General features: G+C 39.6%; 1 protein-coding gene across 3 annotated transcripts in view; it reads right to left on the bottom strand.

Annotated features, from left to right (window-relative positions):
• Positions 1 to 1027: 1027 nt before the first annotated feature.
• The window catches only part of ankrd13b (ankyrin repeat domain 13B), a 363369-nt gene continuing 343158 nt past the window's right edge, over positions 1028 to 21238 (bottom strand). For 2 of the 3 annotated variants that reach the window (XM_043718411.1, XM_043718412.1), the window contains 2 exons: positions 18095 to 18171; positions 1028 to 7122 (listed from right to left, as the gene is read on the bottom strand). In XM_043718411.1, the coding sequence (XP_043574346.1) occupies positions 6927 to 7122; positions 18095 to 18171 (273 nt within the window). In that variant the 3' untranslated portion in view covers positions 1028 to 6926. Of the gene's footprint in view, positions 7123 to 8698; positions 8738 to 18094; positions 18172 to 21238 lie in introns of all 3 variants that reach the window. The other variant, XM_043718413.1, reaches the window with a different exon arrangement.

The raw sequence follows: 21238 nt of genomic DNA, 5'->3' as shown, positions 1-21238 counted from the left end.
ATCAATCATTTTGCATACACATACATTCAGGGCTGGAACTAAAGAAACACAGAAACATCCTGCAATTTTGTTTTGCACTGGAAATGTTTCCCTCTAATTTACAGAAGCAGGTGGAGATTTGGGGGAAAAAGGTTCAGCTTATTAATTACTAACTTGGGCCAGATTTGCTTCATAAACAGCAAAGTTTTAACGAGTGTTTCCTATTTTGGACTTGCTCCAGATAGTGGTATTTGTCCAAACCTGACCTGGACATATAGTCAATGTAAAAACAAAAGTCAATTTTCTTTCCTTTGTTTTTTGTGTCATGTGACTGGAGTTCTCAAACTTTTCAATGAATTCCGATAAAATGCTCGGAATGCAAGCTCTCATTCCAAGACCTATCCAAAGCATATCAATCTGTCTTGCAAAGTTTGAAGGTGCCAACTTTTGAGTTTTACTCCACTATTTTGAACATAGTTATTTATTCTGCAGTGTAATTTCAGCTTTACTTCATGATTTTAGTTTTGACATGTTTATACATCTAATAGATAAGTATTTTCATCTTTATTTGTATCCTATGTTAGATTGTTCAACTGTCAGAAGTATTGATGGGCCAATAAGAGATGAGTGACTTTACTTTGCTGATGACTATGCATGTCTGATTGTTGGGTGGCCTGGGGTAACTTAACAATACAATTTCTTCCCTAACTGAGGGAAAGTGTCACACCTCCTCAGTGGCAGTGGAAGAATCTTCCACAAATGACTGGTTAGGGTTGGGGGGTTGTGGAGGTGGGGTTGATGGCGGGAGGAGCATACAGTGGTGGGAAATTCTGTCAATGCACTTGAAGAGGGGTAGGGAAACATGCAAAAAAGGAGATGGAGGCATATATCTCTCTCTCCCTCTGTCTGTCTCTGTGTCTTTGTGAATGGCATGGCTCTGATATCCATATAGCCTTGGGAGAAATGTCAGACATACAGATCTATTCCCTCACTCTTTGCTGAACTTTATTAAACTGTGATATTCAGAATTAGGTTCCCAAGACCTTCATCGATTTCAATAAATTTGCCCTTTAATGACATAGTTATTTTAAGCTCCAATTTGAAAATAACATTTTGAAACTTTTTATATTAATTCTGTAGCATTAATTTATTTTAGTACATTACATTAAACCACTCACAGTTCAATGAAATTAATGAAACCTTATTTACTGCTTAGTTGACAAACTGAAATCTTAGAAAACAATATTCCTAACACCTGCTCCATTTTCTTGAACTATACATTCTAGAGAGAACACATCATGCTCATAAATAATAGTATGCCAACAGATGGTAAATTGTGAAACACATCCCTTTGAACCCAAAAGCATCATAGACATTAGGTGTTCCACTCATGTAATGAGTTCCTGCATCAAAAGAGCATGACGCCTGAGGATTATTATACAGTTTCCTACTGTTGGCTGCATCAGTTAGACCAGCACTTGTTTGAACTTTAAATCCCTATGGATGGAAAGTGCCAAACAATAAACGCCATATTAATCTGGCAATCCAAGTCTAGGTATTCTCAAAGGGAAGCTGTAGGTGGGATTCCCTCATTTGCAGAAGTAATGCTTGTAATGTTGATTCACATTTGAGTGTTTGATTGATAAGCTGAAAATGTGTTGCTGGAAAAGCGCAGCAGGTCAGGCAGCATCCAGGGAACAGGAGAATCGACATTTTGGGCATAAGCCCTTCTTCAGGCCTGTTTGATTGATAACCCTATTACTGTGAGCTCTCTACTCAACAACCATGTCCTCCTTCTTTGAATTCTCGGAAATATGTGTATAAAATTGCTCTCTTGCACTTTGTGTGCATTTGTCCACTTTTTGTTTTGCAAAATGGAGAGTGTACTTTCTGAAAAAAAGTTTTAAAATCACTTGTGAAGATGATACCCCTTTAAAGTTCTAACTGTTACTGAAATAGCTCCACAGAGCCTGTATCTAGTCACCAAAGTCACCCTTCATTTACACATGAACAGTCCTTGACTTTAGTACTGCCTCATCAGAGTGCCAGTATCTTTGACAGTCCCCCTTTATCTGTCAGCCAGGGATCTTTGATTGGGGCTGTTAATCTGGTCCAATCAGGGAACTCATATTCTATGAGGTCCAGCTGACTGATCATGTTACAATCACAACATGTACAATTAGAGCGCCGCTGATGCACACACTATGGTGTAAAATGGTAAGGCTAGTCAGTTTTCACCTATGATTCTTTATGAATGGAGAGGGCAAACTATTACTCTGGTCATCACATAAGATTGTAAATGCATTATTTTTGAATTCATTTACAATGTCATTATGCATTCCAAAATCATTCCTCCATCTCCGTGCATGATGAAACTATTGATCACAACTATACCAATTAGTAGGACAAGAAGATACTGCACACTAAGAGTGATGGAGGCAGAAGGCTTTTTGGAACTCCCTGTGAGAAATGGATGCCTACAAACAGAGAATTCTTGAAACTGCACTTACTATAACTCCAGGTAGCCTAAACCACCTATTTATATTCCTAATGTGACAGTCTCACAGAACTGCGATTACACTGTAACTGTTTTGGACTTGGTGTCCCTTCCATTATGTACAGATCAAATTGTGGTTTCAAAATGCTCGTGAATATCATTTATCTGCGTCCATCATCATGCAGATATCCATCGTGTCTAATTGTTCATGTTAACATGTTCAATTGGAAAATAACAGTTTGAAACATATTAATAAGATTACCTTTGGGAAGGAGTTACCGAGGAACATGCTGAGGAATAATCACACACTTATTGTACTTTGCACCCATTGTGGAATTTGAGTACTTCAAATGAAGATGTTTTGTTTCTTCTATTAAGAGAGATTAGTCATTCAATTGGATTATAGAAAACTGATGGCAGTAGTTTGTGGATATTATCCTAGTGAAGCTGGTAGATCAATCAGCTGTACTCCTACCACCCATTTCATTGGTTTGCATGGAGTACACCCAATTCAGCCATAATCCAATTCCTAGGTTATTCTCTTCAAATTCCCAGTAAATTAAGGTCATGTGAACTCAGCACGTTATTAGTCATAGAAGAAGAAATTCATAGTCCCAGATGGTAACGAGATAGGTATGATTGCCGTTACTTTAAAAAAATCAAATGCAAACCTTTGAGTACTGATTGTCTATTGCAGCCTTCAGATTGTATTTTGTAACCTACAGTGTCTGCAGAAATGGGTTTCTGTAATTTCTGTTCCTCTCTTAAAGAAGGTTCATCACTACACCTCTCTATGGGACTGCTCCAACTACAGCATTCTCTGAATCAATGAAAATGCCATATTACCATGTTGCAGCTGTCGAATGGATGTGAAAAGAAGCTGTAAATGGAGGTAGTCCCCAGATTATTAAAGGGCTTTTTGAAGAGGTGGAAGCACGCATCAGTTAAATCAGCATAACTCAAAAACTGTATATAACCACATAATTAGAATTTAACTTTATTCCACTGTCTTATTTCAAGATGAGATTTAAATGAGTCTAAATTTATTTCAGGCATTCGAGAAGAAAGTTTTAGTTCCTACTAACCTGCACTTTTCTAATATATCCCTAACCCAACTATTTAATTTCTCAGCAGATGACATCTCTAGAAACTACCCTTATAAATTTTTTTCTTTCAATGTTATTCCATTGTACCTTTCTTTGTTACTGCTAACTAACATATTTTTACCTTGTGCCCCCTATTGATTATAGCATAAATGTTTATAACTATTACTAACTGGATGCTGAGATGACAGAACAGCCTTGAAATTCAATAAACTTTCATTCCAAATGGATCATTTTCTTTTTTTTTGCAGATGTTGCACAACATTGATGGGCAGTGCATCCAGTGTCCCTGAAAAACTGTTGACATCTTTACTAAATATCATTTAGCCACAGCAACCTTATGGTAGGTAATCATACGTTTACTATGGGAGATGCCAGTTATTCTCCAACACAGCAAGCATACCGATGGTTGATTAAACTCTATGCTAATTATATTATGATTCATTTATTGTTTCCATGGAATATTTTATCGGCTTTAATGATTGAATATTCTGTGTCACCTTTGGCATCCACTGCTTTAAAAAAAGTATACCCGACAGCAAATATATACAAGACTTCTTAATCTTTAAAATAACACTGCAATAAGTGCACTATAAAATAATAGTACATGGTGACTTCAGACGCCAAAATAAATCATAATGCTTATTCTTATGGTTTATATTATCTGATCTCTTTGATGAAATGTTCATCCATTGTTCTCTATTTGTTGGTGATGTGCTCCAGACTTATACAATTATATTCAAAGATAAATAGGAGCAGGAGGAGCCTTTTAAGTGTGTTCCACCATTCAGTGAGATCATGATGATCTTCAACCTTACTCCACCCTTGCCCTTCTCCTTAAATACCTTTTGCTCACAAAAATCTAACAATTTGAGTTTTAAAATTAATAATTGATCTGGCATCAGATCAATGGCATCATTGCCATTTGCAAAAGAGATTTTCAAATTTTGACCAGCCATGTTTAAAGCGGCATTTCTTAATTTCACTCCTGAAATGCCTGGCTCTAGTGTTTTAAATTCCCCTTACTCTTGACTGCCCCAGACTATGGAAAGAAGTTGCTTCACAATCTGTTTTATCTATTCCTAATAATACCTTTAAAACTTTGATTAAATGTTCCAAATTGTATTGAATCCAATGCTGGTTTGTCTAAGAAAAAATTATTGCAGATGCTGGAATCTGTGCTGAAGGCAACAAATGCTGGAGATTTGTGTAACCTCTCCTGCAATTTAACCCTTGGAGACCAAGTATCTTTCTGTTAAATCTATGTTCCACTCTCACTCCTGCGGTGTAGTGCAAAACTGCACCAGGGCTTTGGGCGACTGCAGCTTAACTTTTTTCCCTTGTATTCTGTTCCTCTAGATATAGAGGCCAATAAATCAAAAGGCTTTTGGATTATTATCTGTTCCTGTCCCTGATACTTGAACACCCCAAATCTCTTTGGACCCCTACTACTTGTAACACTTTAACTTTCAGAAAGTACATTTGGATCCAAAATGGAATACACTACATTTGTTTGCATTGAAATCCAATTGCCATGGTTTTACTAAGTTACTCAATATATTTTCTCATTTTGTAATTTGAAGTTTACATTCACACTGTTTACAATGCAGCCTAGTTTTGTGAAATATATTGATTCAAAAAAATCTGACAGTCAAGCCAAAGTATGCTTCTTTTCAATTCTCTTTTACTTTTCTGTTGCTGTGTGTTAATTGCCTATATTCTCTCAGTCTGGAGTACTTACTTTTCAACTCTCAGCACTGTCACTAAACACTGTTTTGTGATTAATTCACAAAAGTACACTTTTCACAATTTTAAATAATTTTCTACTGCTGTTAACAAAGTCATCTGGTGATCCTGCCAAGAACTGCAACATCTATCTGCTGAGGACAAGGTATAAGTCAAAATCAACTCCAGTCCTCAGGTGGCCTTATGAGTTGCAAATAAACTCATCACTATGAAAGCTAAAGGGTCGCCATTACCGTGTTTCTTTAAGATTGATCAACAATAGCTATGTTAGAGCTGATGGTCCACTTGATCAGTTTTAATGTTAATAGTGCCTGTGTCTGCAATACAAATGTCAGAACAGGAAACAAGTTCCAAAAATTAGAAAAATCAAGATTAACTACAAAGGTATCTGAAAAAATCCAAGATCTGTTCAGTTTGCATAATATGAATTGGAGGTTTCAATATTTCAATCTTTAAATGTATACATTTAGAATTAAAGAGTAGGGTTTTAAAACATTTTATTCACATTATTCTGAAAACTGATATTTGTAGTTTTGGAGCCAAGTTATTTTGGTATTTCATTAATTTTCTCATCATTGACATATGAAAATGAATTTCACAAAATGGCAGAGGTTCAGAAAATTATCCTGACTGTGTGTCCAAGCAAAATAATTACTTTCTGATTGGCAATGCTGGAAAGTTCAAACTATGTTCCACTGATTCAAGGCTTGGCTAACATGATGTGATAAGAAGTGAACATTTCTCTTCCATCTGCTTTAAATTTAGTTTTTGAAAGGTGCATTGGTCCAGTTGTCTGCATAGGACCTTGAGCTCAATGCTGTCATGTCAATATAAATTGGTCCACTTTATAATGAACAGTTGCATAGAGCTGTCATCAATCAGGTTTCCCAGTATGATGCATAGTACACAGAATCTATACTGTCCTGATAATGAACATGGATTCTAACCACAGTAGACTCTTCCTCTACTGCACCACTGTGATCATTAGATCTTTAAGTTTCCTCATTAAAAGTTGTGCTATAAAGTTTTATGTGTCGCCTCATAACTACTGGAGTGGAATTAGACTATCTATTGTTTTATTAGAGACCTTTATAATAACAAGTGAGATGGGACAGGGGAGACTCCTTAAAGCATTTTGCATGAACTCAGTTCAGTTCTAAACCCTAAAGGTTAAAGGACAATGTTCCAACTCAAAAGACCAGTTGCCTGTAATAATCAGTTGCCTGTAATAACCAGTTGCCAATTCAGATAGCTAACAACCTATTAGCCTTTTTTTCTCACTGATATAAAATGTAGCCATTAGCCGAAATAATCAATATTGGAAACAAATGAACCTCTGGTTATGATTACCCTTGAACCAAGTACAAAGACTGATGTGAAAGACAGTAGAATAAAGTATGAGCTGTTCAGGCATTTTTCAATGGTGCGCTTTCAATGCACAACTGTGTGGCTGTTAACCAGCCTTGCATTTTGCTTTACTGTTGACACTCTTTTGTGCCCATTAGCAATGCATGGACTGGTGACCTTACATATTGTCTTTTATTTTTAATTTTTTTAATCTTTAAAAAATTCTGTTGTGAAAGAACAATTGAGTGGTGACACTATTTCTCGGTGAGTGAAAGTTGAATAATGCGTTCCAGTTCTTCCTCCTCCTGCCGTTTACGTTTCTCTACTTCTTCTTGCTCCTTTGTAGAGAGTTCCATAGCCAGTCGCAGCTGCTCATCATAGTTGGGGTACAGTTGGTTGCTGGGTATGTGCTGGGTGCTGGGCTGACTGAGAATATTGTGTTGTGGTGTTCTGAAACAATCATTGTATACACAGTTAGTAACAAATGATAAGTACTTGCTTGTGAACTCTCTTCTCGAACATCCTGCCTGGAGACCAACCGCTCATACTATTAATATTATGTTATTCTGAGTCAAAGTAAAACTTTCAGGAACCAGACAGTATTATAAGAATACCTAAACATGCCATCACAAATTAAGTGATTATTTTCCAGTAGTTGAGTAATTTTAGGACCCTTATTACACTGCAAGCCTAGAATAGAATTGAATTAAGAGCTAAGTGAGCGGGAAGTAATGGATAAGCCCCATGTGCAGTCACTAAATTCCTGTGTTGTTGCAACTGGCTAACATTCACATCTAGAACTTCCAGTCCAAGGTATTATTTGTTCCAATTGCAGCATCAAAAGGCATTGCCCTTTAAGGATAGGTAATTCAAAATTATTTTGTAATCCTCTTCAAAGTGACAGAAAATTCAAAATAAGATCATTTAAATGTGTCTAAAAGTTGACTAGTTCTTTCAACTCAAGGAATCAGCCATTTTAAGTGTTGCAACTCATGAACTGTGTGTACAGGCAAGATAACATTGACAATAGAATATTGATCAAGATACTTACAAACCCAGTGTAGAATCATGTTGACACTTTTGGAATCTCTGTTTATAGGGTAGTATTTTATCCACAGAATAAGGTGAGGTAATATGGAATGCAATACTAAGCACGAGAATATATTTTGGGTGAAATAGCACACACAAAAATATTTACTTATATATATATACACACACTTCTTGAAGCCAGGTATGATGTTCATCATCCATGAACATATCAAATAGCCACAGTCTTAGAGGAAATTACAAAACTTCTGCAATCCTTTGACAATCTATTGTTCTTAAAGAAAAATGAAACATTATACCAATTTAAACTTTCAAGCATTTTCTCTAAACCTAGACAATGAACTAACATATTTAATGCATTGAAACTTCTGAAATTTAATTGATTGAGAAATAACAGTTATGTGAAAACAAACACCAATAGTAGGAATACTATAAAGTAATGTAACCAAATTAAAGGTTGATTTTACCAAATACCTTAGCCGGGTCAATAATTTAGCCATAGTCATTAATTGTACTATTGTTTCAACGTGCATCCATTGTTTTAGAAAGTTTGGTTAATTACTTAATCTAAAACCCAAATGTACACAAGACTCCAGAAAGTCACTTGAGCAAAAAGGCATGGAAGACTTAAAAAAGATGCTAACTGAGTACAGGTTCCAAGCCACCTCAACCCATCATGACAAAGCACCCACAAAGCATAGAAAATTAGAACTACAGAGCTGTAATTAAGAATTATAATACTTAGTAATAACACCAGTCAGATTTGGCAATATACTTATTACAGGTCTAGGTAATCCCATTTACCATTCTTTATTTTGGTTGGGCCGTCAATGTGTACCATCAAACCTGTAAAGACCATACTGCCAGAAAAAATCGTGATGTTACTGCATCTGGCCCAAGGTTCAACACCAGTGAATAAAAGCAAATGAATCACTTCAGAGCGAGAGAAATCCAGTGGCCCCCAATCTCTTGTCCTTACCTTTAACCCTTTGAGCACTGAAGGACTTTATTTTATCTTCTGAAAAACAAACATGTTTGCCATCATACACACAGCCATCCTCACAATGATATTGTAAAAATGAGAATTTTGGCAAAAGAATTTGAAGCAAAAGTACAGCAAGTGTCAAACAGATCTCTCTTCACAGGACAGGAAACGGAAAGTTAACATTTTGTATTTTTTTGGAAATCTTGCAGTCCAAGTTCCCACAGTCCTGAATGAGTAGGTGTCTACACATAGTTCAGACGTTGGGGCGATTATATCAAACTTTGGAGATCTATTACCAGAAAACTTGAAATTAAATGGAGATTCCATTGGCAGGCACATGACATTATTGACCTTCAGAGTCTTGCTCACTCTTTGTTGAAAGAATGAAGAAATTCCCATATTGATTTAAAAAGAAAATTAAGTACAGTATTTAGCATAAAGACGAGCAACTTTTTGGCATTGGTTAAATTGAGCACCTTTTGTGCTTTACTTACAAGAATAATGATGTGATTTGAGATGCCTAATTCAATTGCTGCCTTGTATTTCACTGTTAGATATCTAGTAAGCACTTTATCTGACAGCCTCAGCATGGACTGCAATCAGTCTGGCGCACATTGTATCTGGCCAAGGTTAACTGCACTGTATATTAGCTCACACGCTCACCAGAATACATGGCAAGAGAGTTGCAGCTTCTTTGCCTGAGCCAGCTGCATAGGTAAGTAGAAGTACCACCAACATAACTGAGACCACACTGCAGGCAATCCCTTATTCAGGTCATCACAGCTAAAATCCTGGCTGAATTGAAGCTGGGGAACAAAGCACAGCTAACAATCAAAAAGCATCTAAATTATTTACTAAACTAGCATTTTTCCAAAAGGCAGCATTTACACCTCAACAGCAGTCAACTCATTAGCCACTCTGCTTCTGCTAAGTTCACTGTTGTATTGACGTGAATAGGAAAGGAGACAAGGTAGTGTTTCTTTCTGGTCTTGCATCACTGCAAGAAGTGTTTACTATGGTATAGCTGTAATTCAAATCTGGGAGCAGACAACAGCTATAAACTTTGCAGCATCCTTGTTTTTGGTATTCAGGTCAATACTCCATGCACATCAATATTAGCTATGCTACCTTGTGAGCTTTTGATCTGTATAATCTGATTTAAAACTTTATTGCATATATATTTCATTTATATTTATCCCTCTGAGAAATGACTCACACTTTCATCTCAACTCTCCGTGTGAAATCCCTATTTTCTCATGAATAATTTCAAAGCAATGTTTGGATTTTACATTAAGAGGGCTGACAAGAGATTTAAGAACGTTTCCGAGGTATGGCTGCTTAGGATAAACTTGACGGATTCTGACATCTTGGGCCAACACAAATAAGGTGGCTCAGTGGTTAGCACTGCTGCCTCACAGCGCCAGAGACCCGGGTTCAATTCCCGCCTTGACCAACTGTCTGTGTGGCATTTGCACATTTTCCCTGTGTATGCGTGGGTTTCCTCCAGGTGCTCCAGTTTCCTCCCACACTCCAAAGCTGTGCAGATTAGGTGAACTGGCCATGCTAAATTGCCCGTAGTGTTAGGTGGATTAGTCAGGGGTAAATATAGGGGAATGTGTCTGGGTGGGTTGCTCTTTGGAGGGTCGGTGTGGACTTGTTGGGCTGAAGGGCCTGTTTCCACACTGTAGGGAATCTAATCTAATCAAGACAACATACATCTTTTTAAAATGGAATCAAGCTGTTTTGGGGATGGATAGAACCACAAGAAAGGTTGTGAACTACTTTACAAGGGAATAGACTATATATCTGTGACACGTTACAATTTTACAAGCGCTGCTTTCTTAAACAACCACCACTATGCACAGAAGACAAGAAATTGGAGCTGGAGTCGACTATTTGGCTTGTCGATTCTTCTTCACTGTTCAATATAATCCTTGCTGATCTTAAGCTTCAACTCCATTTTCCTGCCCATTTCTCATATCCTCTGATACCCTGAGAGACCAAAGTCTGGCTATTCCAGCTTTAAATGTGTTCAATGTGGAGACTCCAACCTCACCCCGGGACAGAGAATTTCAAAGATTTGTGACCATTTAAGTGAAGTTACCATCCATTTCTGGAATGAAACTTACGTTTTCTGCTTTATTTGTTCAATGCACTGATACTTCCACATCCCTCAGTATTATTTCTCCTGCTTTCACTTCTTACTTAAGCTACTTGCTTCCTTTTTTTGATACTAACTTACCCCAGCTCTTGCAGTTTGCTTTTATATTTCTGGCTAGCTTACTCACATATTCTACTCTTTTACTTTTAATCAACTTATTGGTACCCCTTTGCTCGTTTCTCAAACAATCCTAATCCTCAGATTTGGGATTCTTGCCCTTGTGAGATGAAGGGCAAGAAGGTTATGCTGGAACAGTATAAAATGTTGGTTAGGTTATACCTGGGGCCCTGTATGAAGTTCTAGCTCAACACATTGTTGGAAGGACATGATTGTACAGAGAATGTGGAAGGTATTTACATGGATGCTCCTTGGGCAGGAGGGTCTGAACTATGAAGAAAGATTGAATTGGTGGGGGAGCAGTGAGGATTGAGCTGGGATAATATAGAGGTATATATGATCATAAGGGCATAGACCGGATGGGTAAGAAGGCATTTTTCCCATTAGTAGAGAGGTCAATTACCAGGCGATGTAGATTTAAGGTAAGAGGCAGAAGGCTAAGAGGAGGATTGAGGAGAAACCTTGTTCATCAGAGAGTAGTGAGCACCTGGAGCTCACTGCCTGAAAGTTAGATTGCAATCCTGGTAACATTTAATCTGTATGTAGATATTCACTTGCATTATTATGGCCTCCAGCTCTATGGGCCAAAAGCTGCAAAATATGATTAATGTAGTTAGATCTTTGCTGACAGGTACAAACATAATGGGCCAAATGGCCTCCATCTGTGCTGTAAACCTCTATGAGTCTATTTGTTATCGTTTCTTGAAATTATAAAACTCTTCCTTTAATCTAACACAGGAGAGGCTCAGTGATTAGCACTGCTGTCTCACAGTGCCAGAGATCCATTTCGAACCCACCCTTAGGTGACTGTCTGTGTGGAGTTTGCACATTCTCCCCATGTCTGTGTGGGTTTCCTGTGGGAGCTCTGGTTTCCTCCCACAGTCCAAAGATGTGCAGGATAGGCGGTTTGGCTGTGCCAAATTGCCCACAGTGTTCAGGCACGTATAGGGTAGGTAGATTAGCCATGGGAAATGCAGGGGCACAGGGACAGGCTGGGTTGGTGTGGACTCGATGGGCCAAATGGACTGCTTCCACACTGTACGGATTCTATGATTAATCTTTAACTTCCTTTGTGAGCCACAGATGTGTCATTATTGCTGTGTTTTTATTTGTCAATGGAATGTACTTTGGTTGAACTATTTCAATTGATTCTTTAAATGTTTCCCACTTTGCCTTTACAGTAATACATTTTAGTCTATTTATCCAATTAGTCTTAGTTCATTCTCCTCTCATACCCACGTAATTTGCTTTGTTTAAGTTTCTTGTTTGTCTATGGAATACATCACTTTCAACGTTAAAATAGAATTTAATGGAATTGCAATCACTATTTCCCAGAGGATATTTTCCTGTTTCATTAAAGGTTAACCTCACTTCACTGCACCATATAACATCTAAGATAACATTATCCCTGGTTGGTTCCGCAATGTATTGCGCCAGGAAATTGTCATGAAAATATTCTGCAAACTGATCTTCTGCAGTGATTTCACCAATTTGATTGTTCCAGTCAAAATGAAGATTAAAATCCCCAACAATTATCATATTGCCACTTTTACAAGGTCCAATATTTTCTTGTATAATGCTCTGTCTACTGTTACAATTGCAGCAGGATCCCTAAAAACTGCTCCCACCAGCATTTTCTGATTCTTGCTATCCATAATGTCCAACCATACCAATTCCACTTCATGATCTTCATAGCCCAGATCCTTTCTTACTAATGCTCATATGTCATCCTTTGCTACCAGGGCTGCTCTCCTCCTTTGCTATTCTCTCTGTCTCTCTGAAATATTTCCCACCCTGACTACCTTGCATCATGTCTCTGTAATGCCAATTATATCTCAACCACTTATCTCTATTTGTGCCATTAACCTGTCTATCTCATTGCAGATGCTTCTTTCACTCAAAGAGTTAAAATTTCATTTTTTTAAAAAATTCTATTTCCTGTAATGACTTTACTCATTGAAACATTGGCATGCTACTTTCCAGCACTAAAAGACATTGTTCTAAAATATAATACAAAAGCAAACTACTGACAATTCTGAGAATCTGAAGTGAAGAAAAACAGAAAATCTTGGAAATATTCAGCAGGTTAGATGGAGAAAGAAAATTTTCAGATTGATGACCTTTTTATCTATCTGAAATATTAATTTTATTTCTCTCTCCAGAAGTGCTGTCTGACTTGATGAGTATTTCCAGCACTTTCTGTTCTCATTACACAGAAATTCATCTGTGATGGAGCAAGTATGGTGACATTTTAATGGTTCCTTTGGACTATAAGTTTGAACGCTAAAGGAATCAATCAGTATCACAATAGAGCAGGGGCACTGGGTTGAGGCAGAAAGTCAGCCATGATCTGATTCAATAGTACAGCAAGTTCAAAGGGTTTTATGCATATTCCTGCTTCCATTTTTTTGAGCTTTGTTAGTATTGATGGAAAGGAGTTTGAACAACAAAATAATTCCAAAGTGAATACTGAGAGATTTCACCTTCCAGTCTTGGATCTGAGAGCTGAATCTTTCAGGCCTGGAGGAGGTGAAGCTGGAAGCACAATTAAACAGATGGGGAGGAAGCCTATCCAATTCCCAATTCTTCTTAACTCCACACAAATTAAGTTTGTGATGGGAAGGTCCATTGCCAACTTTCCTATCCAAACACACATGGAGACCCTAAGTGGATAATTAATGACCTTGTCAGGGCCTCAGCTTGTCACTGCTGGGGCTAACCCAGGTGTATGCTGCTCTATAAGCAACCATACTCCCACCTCTCCCTGACCCCCAGGGTAAGGAGTGTGCGATCATTCTTTACTCATCAGCTTGGGTGAGCTGTCAATGGAAGGCACCCTGTGCTGAACAGATCTGAGATGATAATCCTCTGCTCCAGCTGTGAGCCTCAGCAGTGAAAACCAATACCCTTCCTCCTCCCTGACATATCTTCTACGTTTAGCCATGGCCTGATCTCCAGGAGTTACATTGCCAGCATAAGCTAAGCCTAGGAGAGGGACTTTCATGCCCTGGGAACTGATACTGGATAAAGACCTACTTGCTGACCCCTTAAGGCCCTGATGTTCCAAAAATATGACAGTCCTTTCTCTCGTTTTCTTGGTAATGTGCAAGACACCTGCCAAACCTGCAAGATTCTGCCCATAGTTTCTCACATAGTTTGAAGGTATTATAAATATTTTCCATTATATCATTAGGTTTAATGCAGCTACAGAAAGGGAAAATTAACAAATTACGGGAAGAATAACTAATCGAGAGACAGCCAACTTCAATGGAGTAAGAATGGAACAGGATCAAATAAATTGGAGTCAAAAGTTGGGAGGAAGAACTATACCAGAACAATGGGCAACCTTCAAAGAAGAGATGGCTTGGATATGGTCGTCGTATTTTCCCTCAAAAGGGAAGAGCAAAGCAAACAAATCCAGAGCTCACTAGATAAGAAAAAGAGGTAGAATTTATGATAAGAAAGAAAAACTGTGTTTAACATAGATGTTGGGTGGAAGTTAGAATTCCGAATCAGGCAGTACATCAAAGTTTCAGAGGAATAGTGAAAAAGCAAATGGGTGAAACAAGACAAAGAGCGAATATGAAACGAGGTTGCGGTTAACGTAAGTGGGATTTCCAAACTCTTTGATTGGCACATTATTAATAAAAAGGTGATAAAGGGAGCAATGTAGTAAATTGGGCACCAAACGTTGGACTTATGCATGGCTACAAGGGGCGTAGCTGAAATAATGAATGAATGCTATTCATCCAACTTTAACAAGAGTCTACCCAGACCATAGTGGTGAAACAGGAGGAAACTGAATTGACAGGAACTAGGTAGTTGGTCTATACTTAAAGTTGACAAAGCACTGGAAGTGATGAGATGCAATCAAGCATATTGAGGGAAATGAGAAGGAGAATGGGAATTGCAGAGGCTTTGACTATTTTTCAGTCTTCTTTTGACTTTGAATTGTTGCCATGATGCTGCAGAATAGTAACTGTTTCACCCTTGCTTTTAAAAAAAGATGCAAGATTAAGCTAAGCAAATGCAGTTCAAGTTTTATTAACAGGGAAATGGAGTACGCAAGCAAGGAGGTTAATGTTGCATTTATATAAGACATTGGTTTGGCCTCAGTTGGAGTACTGTGCCCAGTTATGGACTCCACATTTTAGGATAGATGGGAGGCAGCGCAGAAGAGATTTCTGAGAATGCTCTCAGGGATGAAGAATTTCAGTTACGAAGACAGGTTGGAGAAGCTGATACTGTTTTCTTTGGAGAGGAGAAGGTTGGAAGGAAATCTGATTAAAATATTCAAAATCATGGCAGGTCTGGACAGAGCAAACAGGGGATCAAGTATTTCCACTCATGGAAGGATGAAGAATGGGAAGGCAGAGACTGGTCAAACATTGCCCGATTTGGTGGATATTATAGAAGTTATTTTGAGAGTTCCCCAGTATGCAGTATTGAAGACAATAATTTGAATTTGTGAAAGTGGGATGAATAATTTATTTTGTCACTAACTTTAATGGATTTTACAATGTAAGCAATTAGGGTTTGATCTCAGTAGAAAGAAAATACTTTTTTTTCATAAAACCCTCTAGACATGTAATAAATGTTTTAAATTAAAACCTATTTACAGTTATGAATAATAAAACAACATACTGCATTGTGAAAATATTCATATGAAAGGATAAACTGAGCAAATAAAATCTATTAACTCCTTGTGGACTGCTGGCACTTTTCTGCACTATGTCCAAAAAATCTCCGTTTCTGCTCAGAGTGAACTGCAACTTGCAAATATACAGAACAACCTTGGTTATCCAAACATCAATTATCCGAATTTTGGATTATCCAAACAATATCTCAAGGTCCCATTAAAACGTTATCCAAGCAATCAGTTATCTGAACATAATAGTCTCCACCCATCTCGTTCGGATAATCGAGGTTCTGTATTCAAAATTAGGTTGAAGAAGTGTCATTTTGGAGCAGACACATGACTGAAAAATGTCTGTTTCTCTGAAACGTTGAACACAAAGGAGAATAAAGAATGTCCTTCAGCCCTCTAAGAATTAATTATAAGAGGGCCAGTTGGAAACAGAGATTGCTTATACAGCACTGAGAGCTCTGGCTGCACATTCTCTGCTTTTATGAAAGGGGTGTGATCCGCTGGGTCTTGGTAACATAAATGGATGTTGTTATGTATAAAACACTCCTCCAGATTTATAAAGCCAACCCAGTGCATGATAATTAAGACCTTGTGTCAAATTCAACAAGTAAACTGTAATATTTAATTCAAGCAAACTTTGCAGTTAGGTGCAATACAGTGAAGGACTTACAAATGGCATCTTTGCCACACCTATAACTTAGTGTGAAATTAATGATTGGCAATGGAGGTGGGATTGTACCTGGGTCTTACCATTTCCTTCTAACCTATTAATTTATGACTGATGAAAAGCATCCAAACAGGGCCAAAGTAGAAACAATAATTTGACAGCATCAATGTGATGCAAACTCAAAGTCACTTGCATTACCTATGAGCTACAATGGAACAAAATGCACAGTCATTGCTGTAATTGGAAGCTTTAGCATGAATGTCTACCTTGGTGATTTGAGCTTGAAATGTCCCACTAGCAACAATCACAATGTGTAAATATTAGAGGAATTAAAGTTATTGCAGTGTTATTATGTGTGCCTACACTTTAATTATGCGTGACATTTACTTGATGCTGACAATAGGATTCTGCAATTCACATACTCTAAAAGCTTTGCTGGTGTCACTCGCATAGGGAATGAATACATTTTCAGCGCATCCATAATTCTTTTAATTTTTGACAACTCAAATTAACTCATAGTAGGTATTTTGTACTCAAAAACACCCTCTGGGGTAGGCAATTCTTAAATCTTCACCAAACATAGGACCAATGAGATCTTGATATCATCCATATCAAATTTGTAAATCTGCTAGACAGATCTTGGAACAGCTGTCCTTGTTTGTACTGTTGTCATTAGGATCCTGGCGGAAAATACAGTGTTATCCAGTTTATCACCAATGCCTTTTGTAAAAAGCCGACAGCTTTCCAAGTATCTGCTTGCAGCAATCTGGACATTGACCAACATCAACTCAAACTTCCAAGGCCTATTGCAAGGTTATATCATTGACAGGTAGATAATTATTTCTTTATTTACATAGACTACGGTCAAATAAATCTCTTGAACACCTATTTGTTTAACACTTCTACGAACCTGAGATGATAAGAGAGATTTTACTATGCTCTGAATCTCTTTATGCTTTTTATACCTGCCACCTCCTTCCACAAAACCACACAATTCAACAAGTCTGTGGAATGCTGAGCTGGTACAAAGCAAGTAAGGTTCTAGAAGAGGTATGATGTAATGGCCTTTCATTGTAGCACGAAGTTTGGAAGCTAATCATTTGGCTGAGCTCAGCAAGTGGAATATGAGATCTCCTACAACTTTGCTATTGTGTTGTCCATGGGAACAACATACATTTCTTCAACATTAAGCTATAAATTTTACTGTGCAAGTCCAAAATGTAGACCTTCATGGCATCAACTGAGTTGTGGATTGTCATCTATGGAATGTCAGATAAATCAACTATCATTACTCATGTTCTTTAATTCCTTCAATGTACATTAGTCTTTGACCAGCTGAAGAAGACATGGATAAGCAAAGCCACCATTGTGCATTGCATTTATTTAAGTATTGTACTATCAAACATCATTGACCATGAGGTGATCAGATGGACATTCTATCAGAAATATGATTCATCCCTCTGCCCATCTAGGTAAGTTGCAACTGAAAAGCTATGGGATCATTTTAAACTTGAAGAGTAAAAGGCACTTCTTAGCTCTTCATTTCTTTTTGTAGTCATCCTATAATTCCTGCTTGATGTCAATATGAACTGAATATGATTTACTAGAAGTTACTTTTTTTCTGAGTCTTTTCTCTGCCATTGATCAACAAAACAATGCTTTATGATAATCACATTGAGAGATGTATAATAATGATATGATTTTCTGACAAGTTTGTTTCTATTTAATGAGTATGTTATACTACAAATGCATGTACACCAGTAAGAGAGTAAAGGAATCTCTCTGAATCTGCACTACCTTTCTCCTTTTCTATCCTCACAAGTCATCGGGCGTGTTCCTGGCTTGCTGTTGGTCAGTGCTTCCCAGATGGTCACCTAGAAAGTAAAACGAATAATAAATAAGGTGAATAAAGTTGGAAGCATGATACCTGTCCAAAATCTGAACTGACCTAAAACTACAAATTGCACTTTTTAAAAAATAAAATCCTACTTTCCTCCCAATGCTACTGCAGGTGCCTGCTTTGTCCAAGACACATTTTGGTAACCAGCGTTGTAACAGACACCTTAATCTACTTGTAAAATTAACCAAAGTCTTCTGAGAAAGGGATCAACATGTGAAGTGGCTTTTTAAATCACATCATTGGAGGCAAAGTTTTGTAATCATTTAAAAGGTGACAGGATGGTGTGGTGAGAGACCTGCGTAGGTTTTGTCTTAAGAGATGAACTTGAAAGGGTTAAATAGTGTTTTTTTCATTAGTTTCAATCTTGTAAGTAAGGAAACTGATTGCCTTGTACTTGGGCAAATGAAAAACAACACAATTGAAAAATCAAAGATCAAGTTAGTGAATGTCCAAAAATGATGACACTGCACAGCACTGCATCTTAACATATTGTGAAATCTGGAGTAGCAATTATCTCAGCAGTTCATTCATTGCTCTGCAACTTGAAAAAAACCATCTGTCTCTCTGATTGAAAGTCATATTACAAAACGTTACTGCTCATTGTCATGATAAAAATTCTCATCCCAGGTCAGGATGATATTGATGGAGAATAATGTTATAAAACCAAGAGACCTGCTGGTTCAGGTGAAATTTGCATCACAAGTAGACAGGATCACTAAAAAGGCATTTAGCACGTTTGCCTTCATTACTCAGTTGGAGTAGAAAAGGTTTGGAAGGATATGGGCCAAAAGCACGCAATTGGAACTTGTTAAGTTTGGCAACAAGGTCGGCATGGACTAGAGTCATGGAGTCATTGAAATATACAACACTGTGGCACATCTGGCTTCTCGGCCTTTTGGCTCGGAATATGTGTAGTTCCTGAGGAAGCGATTCTGTGCGAGTGCTGCAGGTTTGATGCAGCGGACGTGTGCTGGCGGGGGAGAAACCCCGGGGATCGTGTTGCGAGTCGTTGGAGCTGCTGGAGGCCATCGCTGGATCGTGATTGGACATTGGAGGATCGTTTGGTTGTGCTGACTTGCTTTTGGTGGATCTTTATGCTGGCTTCGGCCTAACACCAATTCAGGTACCAGCCAACCTCAGAGCTATGGCCTCAGCAGCCGCTCGCAACCCTGGCTAGGGCATTCGCAACACAGTCAGGGCGATTGTGAAGAAGGTGGAGGAGCACACACCAGTCGATCGAACAGTGTTTGTGAAGATTTTGCTGGAGTGCTGCGGGTTCGAAGTGGCGGACGTGTACTGCCTGCAGGATTTCCCTGCGGCAGGCTATTTCAACGTGACCTTCAGGAGTGTGAAGAAATGCGAGCAGCTCCTAAAGGTCTTCAAGGAGAAGGAAGGGGAACCTCTATTCTCCATCTTGTCGGCGGTCCCGTTGTGTGTGCTTCCTGCGCAGAGGAGTCGGGTTGTAACAATCCAGATGTACAACCCTCACGTCCCAGCAGCAGATGTCCTGACCTTCTTGAGAAGATACGTCCAGGTTGAGGGAGAGAGTACCGAGGTGGTTGATCCTTTCGGGATCTGGACCAGCAAAAGACAGATCAGGGTAACCCTGAGGGTCGATGCCAGTGGGAACATCCTCCACCCACCCTCCAGCTTTGCCATCGGAGGAAGCAGAGGTTACCTGACGTACGCAGGGCAGCGAAAAGTGTGCCGAACCTGCGGGAGATCAGGCCACATGGTGGGGGATTGTAAGGTGACCGTCTGCCGAAACTGCAAGCAGGAAGGCCACCCGACCAAGGAATGTAAGGAGGCCAAGAACTATAATCTGTGCGGAAAGGCGGGCCACATGTACAAGGCCTGCCCAAGACGAGGGCCGCCACCTACGCACAGTTGGCCGGAGGTGGCAACACGAGCCGTGGACCGCCTAAGACCAGCACGGTACCACAAACTAGCACAGGAACGGTGTCTGGAGGCACCCAGAAGGAAGGGCAGGCTGTAGCGGAGCAGACGGCAGACAGCGGGGAGGTGCAGCAGCCGATCCAAGCTCCTTCAGGACAGACGGAGGAAATGGAAGAGAAGGGATCAAAGGAGGCAGAGGATTGGATTACTGTCAAAAGCAGGAAGAGGAAACCTCCCAAAGCCACCCAGAGAGGGGGGAAGCGACACCTACACGGCGAGGATACAGGCAGCTCTTCCGACAGTGAGGACGGGCGCAAGTAGGGTCGTCACCAGAGGAAGAGACAGAGCGCCGTGGGGAAAAAGGAGGGCAGCACCGCCCAAGCAGGAAAAGACGATCCCTCTGAGGGGACGGGTAAAGCCCTCCCCGCACCCGGTGAGAACCAAGAGGTACCCACCGGCCCACAGCTCCAGGTAACTGGGAGCAGCGGTCCTGTGACAGCCCCGCTGTCAGATGGAGAACTGGACTATGCAGAGCCTGGGCCCGACCCAAAGACACCAGAGCGGGGAAATGGCTTCAGCGTGGAGCCGGACAGCTACCTCAGCCCTGGGAAGGTCCAGCAGTTTGCCGTCACCACGGGGATGCACACAGCTACCCCAGAGAGGCAAGACCAGCAACAAATAGACAGTGTAAACTGTTAAAATGGGGTTAAAAATTGCCAGCATCAATGTGCGTAGCATCAAATCGGCTACACGATGTGTTTCTACGCTGGCCTTCCTGGCCAACGTTAATGCCGACGTCCTGTTTCTGCAGGAGTGTGGGATACCGCACCTCAGCAGCTACAGGAGATGGTCGAGCTTGTGGGCCCATGGGCCGTCAGTTTGGTCGGGGGGGGCAACGATAGCCGCGCCTCCGCCCTGGGTATCCTGTTGCGAGGAGGCAACTTCACCATCTCCAAGGTTAAGGAGGTGGTGGGTGGGCGCCTCCTCGTCGCCGATGTCATGTACAGGAATGCTTCCCTGAGACTGATTAATGTGTACGCCCCAGTGGGTAAGAGTGAACGGTTGGCCGTCCTGCAGCAGCCCCCACTGTTGCTGGCTACGTCCAGGCCGGTCATTCTGGCCGGAGACTTCAACTGTATCATTGA

Source organism: Chiloscyllium plagiosum, chromosome 28 (genome assembly GCF_004010195.1).
Source record: "Chiloscyllium plagiosum isolate BGI_BamShark_2017 chromosome 28, ASM401019v2, whole genome shotgun sequence".
NCBI lineage: Eukaryota > Metazoa > Chordata > Chondrichthyes > Orectolobiformes > Hemiscylliidae > Chiloscyllium > Chiloscyllium plagiosum.
This window is presented reverse-complemented; position numbering and strand designations above follow the sequence as displayed.